The 5,184-nt window shown below is 47.5% G+C and overlaps 1 protein-coding gene across 1 annotated transcript; it reads right to left on the bottom strand.

Moving 5' to 3' along the window:
• Nucleotides 1-201: 201 nt before the first annotated feature.
• paqr7b (progestin and adipoQ receptor family member VII, b) lies at nt 202-4,961 on the bottom strand (the record flags this gene model as incomplete). Its single annotated transcript, XM_080740090.1, has 4 exons — nt 202-513; nt 1,739-2,120; nt 2,662-2,810; nt 4,737-4,961. The coding sequence occupies 4 exons, from the start codon at nt 4,959-4,961 to the stop codon at nt 202-204; spliced, it is 1,068 nt and encodes a 355-aa protein (XP_080596216.1).
• Between the last annotated feature and the right edge of the window lie 223 nt (nt 4,962-5,184).

Genomic DNA, 5,184 nt, shown 5'->3' with positions numbered 1-5,184 from the left:
TGCCCAGCACACTGTCGTTTGGCAGGCCGACATGAACAACATTAAAAACCATAGGTTCATCAGGAACAAACCGCTAACGTTAAACAACGCGAACATTTAAAACTCGACGCATCGTCTTTCCAGTGTAAAAACCCCAGAAATTCAACAGTGCTTTGCGTTTTTTTCTCTCGGCCGGTCCTCCTCCTCCCCTCCTCCTCCTCCTCACAGCTCCTTCTTCTCATGGAGGGAGGCGCGCACGCACTTGCGCACGTAGAAGGCGGTGAGCGCGCTGCAGCAGGCCGTGAAGATGAAGAGGGCCACGGCATCGTGGGCCAGGTCGCCGTGCAGCCGCTCGTAGAGTGGCCGGCGCTCGGTAAAGTCCGTGCGCAGCGCCTCGATCTGCACCAGCGTGCACAGCACCAGGAACACGTGGAAGATCTGGTGGCCCTGGCCCACGAAGTCACAGCGCCCCGGGAACCAGCGCTCCGGGTGCGGGTAGGCGAAGAAGTAGGCGCTGGCCAGGAAGAACAGCACCTGGAGCAGGCGAGGGGTGGCCATATGAGGAAATGTTAGCATTATCGTACCTTACATTTATTGAATTGTTATATAAAACTATCGTACACAGACACACAATATATAGTTGCTGTCTGGCAGAAACCTCTTATCTTCACATCTTAAATTTTTGTGTTTTTTCGTAAATTACAAAAACAAGAAAACTGTATCTCATTTGTAATCATTTGTAACGTGTCATGTGTATATCAGCATTGTTCCCCAGTCAGACCTTGGGGAGTCATTGTTTAGTTTGTTCAGCTGTGTCACCTGTATTAAATAAATGCCCGTCTTTGGTTGTGATCTTACTACCCGCCTCGCTGTCTGCATTTGGGTTCTCACCACAGCGGCACATGATGCATAGGTAGGTACAAGAATCCAAATGCAAGTTACTCTGCTACTGTACTAAAGCTCATGCACCCAAAGGTGCCAAAAGAGTCCTAGTGCATGTCAGTCCAAGCCACTCGTAGGTGGTACAGAATGGTAAAATGATGGCATAAACACGGTGAGGAGCGTCCCTGCCACACTGACCTGGAGGCGGAGGTAGTTAAATGATGGTACAGTATAAACACCAGTAAGACTCCCTAATCGGGAGATAAATCTGTCCCATTTAGCGCCACCATCAGGCCGATTTTTTAAAACACATTTTTGGACACTGCTCCTACAGATTTTCCCCTAAAATCACACAAACCGGTACACAGTATATCTACCGTCATGTCATCAAAATACACGCACATCCCCCTACACCCAGCAACTAATGCCTATTTGTGTATTCATGCGACCTGACGGTCGCTTATCTCCCGATTAGGGAGTCTTACTGGTATACACCACTTTGCGTGATTTTAGGGCAAAATCTGTAGAAGCAGTGTCCAAAAATGTGTTTTGCAAGAATCGGCCTCAAGGTGGCGCTAGAAGAGGGCCATGTGAGAAATGAGTGGATGTGGAGGTTGTGGTTTGGCAGCCAAGGAGTGTGTGTGCAAAGTTTGGCATGGATAGGGGCAACGGTGGCGGAGATATGAGCAGGGGAAAAGTGTGACGTGTGACGTGACAGACAGACAGACAGACAGACAGACAGACAGACAGACAGACAGACAGACAGACAGGCTGACAGACAGAGAGCCGGTGGAGGTTTTGATAGTGACTGCGACCTGAGGCAGTGGCAGTTAAATGATGGTATAAACACGCTGAGGAGGGTCCCTGCCACACTGACCTGGAGCTGGTGGTAGTTGACGGACTGGTCGGAGCAGCCCCCCTCCTGCTGGTGGCAGCTGTAGATGCGGTGCAGCACGGGGCTGATGTCCAGGCAGTAGGCCAGGCCCGAGGGCACCACCTGGAACAGCTTGTGGGCGAACTTGGGCATGGAGGGGCTCTGGAACTTGCCGTAGCAGCAGCCCAGGCAGGACAGCCAGGCGAAGAAGGCGGCGGCGGGCAGGAAGAAGCCGCGCACGCGGGCGTGCCAGCCCTCCTCGATGGCGTAGTAGTAGTGCGCCAGCGCGCTGCCGTACTGGTACACGGCCACGCCCACGTAGTCCAGGAAGTAGAAGGTGTAGTGGGACAGCTCCGACTTGGCCGAGAGCAGGTGGGCCAGAGCGCTGCATGCGGGGGAAACAGGTCACAATCATTTAGAGGGGGTAGAGGGGGTGCAACGTACTGTTAATAATCTCACAGATCAGCTATTTTTGCTATAAAAAACAAAACAAAAAAAAACAGGAGAGCATCTGTGTCATTTTAGATTTTAGCTAAAAAGCATTATTTTATACCTTGGCTGTTCAAAAATAGCAGATAGGGCTATACAATCTCAAAGTGCGTCACTTCGTAGATTATTATATTTTAAAGCAAACATCTTTTTCTCAAATCTTTGCTATTTTGAGAAGGGTGTCGGCGGCCAAATACATAATAATTTTGGGGGTCCTAGACATGACAGAGTTTGAGCACCACTATACGTTTTTCAGAAAACAGTTAGGATTTAGAAGTGCTTGTGAGCTTGTAGATAGGCTATTCTTGCAAAAAAGAAATATATATACTGGTATATTCAATATTTTCCGTCACCGATTCATTAATCAATAGTTGCAACCCTTTTATTCCCTGAATAAATACACAAATGAATATACAAACTAAGAAACAAACAAACACCTGCAGGTGAGGTAGGTGATGGCCGCCACCAGCACAATGAAGAGGGGTTGCGAGTGCGGATCCCGCAGAAAGTCCACCGTCTCAGCGATCTCTCTGCACTTGACCAGGATGACAAACGCCGCCAGCAGGTGTGTCCACACGTTCAGCGCCTTGGTGGAGAGTTCAGTTAGTAAGAAATGGTGCATTTATACAGTGCCTTTATCCACTGTGCATTGCTTTCATTCATACACACATTCACACACATTTTCATACATGTTACCGGTACACTGCTTGGTCGAATGCTTTATTCTGATAGGTCAATCGGCGAATTCATCTCTCTGTTATTTTTTGCACCTGGCATAAATGAATGGACTGCTTGCAATACCATGAGCAATATTGTTGTTACGTTTAGGTCAATGTATTAATTTCTGTAGCCGTAAATGGTGCATTTATATACTGTACCATAGCGCATACATGAGAAACTGGCGGCCCGGGGGCCACATGCAACCCCCACCTTCACTTAATGCGGCCCGCAGGAATACTGATATATTATTGGTTTCAGCTGTTATAATTCCAAACATGCTAATATGACCAGCTTTAATTACTTCAGTCTATTAGTATCTTGATGACTAGTAGCTTAGTAGTCTTTTTTATGTCCAAAGCATTTGTATTTAAGTTCATAAAGTAAGAAGTAACATAAGTAACATAAGAACCTGTACATGCATTTGAAATTAAATAAAAAAATACTTTTCTGGATTCTAATTGCAAAAATAGGAGATCTACAAGCTCAAAACCTGTCGCAGTGCAACACGTTTTGAGCTTGTAGATCAGCTATTTTTGCTGTATATGCATTGTGGCCCTCTGGAGTGTGTGTGAAAATATAGTGGCCCTCTCTATCATCAAAGTTGCCCACCCCTACCATAGAGCCTTTATCCAAGGTGATGCAAGGCACCAACCTGCTCAACGGGAGCAACTAGGGGTTCAGAGTCTTGCTCAAGGACTCTTCAACACTATCTCTGGGGGAGCCCGGGATCAAACTGGGAACCTTCCGGTTGCTAAGCGGCCACTCTACCCCTGAGCCACTACCGGCCATAAGCGTGATAATTAACGGGGAGCGGGTTCATTATTCAGTAATGAATGACCTGCTCCCCATTGCAATTTTCAATACTGTCTGAATTAAAACAGATATGCTCAAGTTGTCCTTGTGACATACTTAGGGACACACACACTGGACGCGGGCAGCTGCGCAGCCTCGTGTCGCAGTATCGACGCATGCAACACCTACTGGATGCCACACCAGAGCCCTCTATTGGAGAGTTGCGCCAACTCCGTTCACTTCATGGGGCCAGGTCTTCTACATACACATCTATAGGTGAATAGTGCCAAAGCGTGAACCGGAAGTTTACAGAATGCATTGGCGTTTATGAGGGAAAAGTGACATTTCTTGTTACATGAACCACGTGACCGGCACTTGTTTCAGACCCTGCATGCATTGGCAGAACTCTCTAATACAAGGCACTGAACCACACTAATGATAATGGTTCTAGGCTCCACCTTAGGGGTAAGCAATATGGAGGAGTGCAAGACGAAGCAGCCGTTGAGACGATACAATGTCTCTCCACGATATGCCTTTTCAGAGATATCGTATATATAGTGATACAATGAGGGAACCTTATAAGAAATCCTGTTAATTGTTAATACAGAGATTCATTGCAGAATGTAATTTAAACCTGCATTTTGGTCTAAATCAGTACTTCTTAAACTTATATACAAATAAACAGTATACAAATGAAACCAAATGGACCCTAACAGGTCAAAAATGTTGTTTCATTTGTATACTGTCAGAGTTACTTGCAAGGGTCAATTTAGACCTCCCAAAGGAACCCAGAGAGTCCCTGGACCCCACTTTGAGGACCACTGGTCTAAATGGTCTGTTACTCCTTTTCATTCAGTCTTTGTTACCTTGTAAGTGGTTGCACTGTTAAGTAACTTGAAAAATAACCATAAAAACCAATAGAATCGTGATAAGATTGTGTATCGTGATACAGCTTGGGAAAATATCGTGATATAATATCGCCCACCCCTACTCCACCTACCTCGTTGTGCCTCTGGAACAGCGTGAGGAAGTAGTACCTCCAGCTCTGGTCGGGCTGGCGGTACCCGGTGAGGATGTGCGGTTCCCTGAACACCCAGGGCACGTCGGACGCCTGGACGGTGCAGGGCAGAGTGGGGAAGGCCGACTCCAGCAGCCGTGGGATCTGACGCAGCTGCTGCGCGTTGATGAACAAGCGGCCAATCTGCTCCATCACCACCGTCGCCATGGCAACGCCGCTGCTGCTGTAAGGTGGAAGGAGAGAGAGAGAGACAGAGAAAGACAGAGAGAGAGAGTTAGGTCTATCTTTGTAAGTAAGTCAGGCTTGCCGAGCCATGAGGCCCTGAGGGCAGGATTCAGGAGCCTATCTCCTGATTCTGTAGCGTGAGGCAGCTTGACGTACCGTACAAGAACACCCCCTGGACATGGCGCTAGTACAGTATGTCACTGGG

Source organism: Nannobrachium achirus, assembly GCF_963921795.1.
Source record: "Nannobrachium achirus genome assembly, chromosome: 2".
In the NCBI taxonomy this organism is placed as follows: Eukaryota; Metazoa; Chordata; class Actinopteri; order Myctophiformes; family Myctophidae; genus Nannobrachium; species Nannobrachium achirus.
Note: the sequence above shows the minus strand (reverse complement) of the source record. Positions and strands in the feature narration are given on the sequence as shown.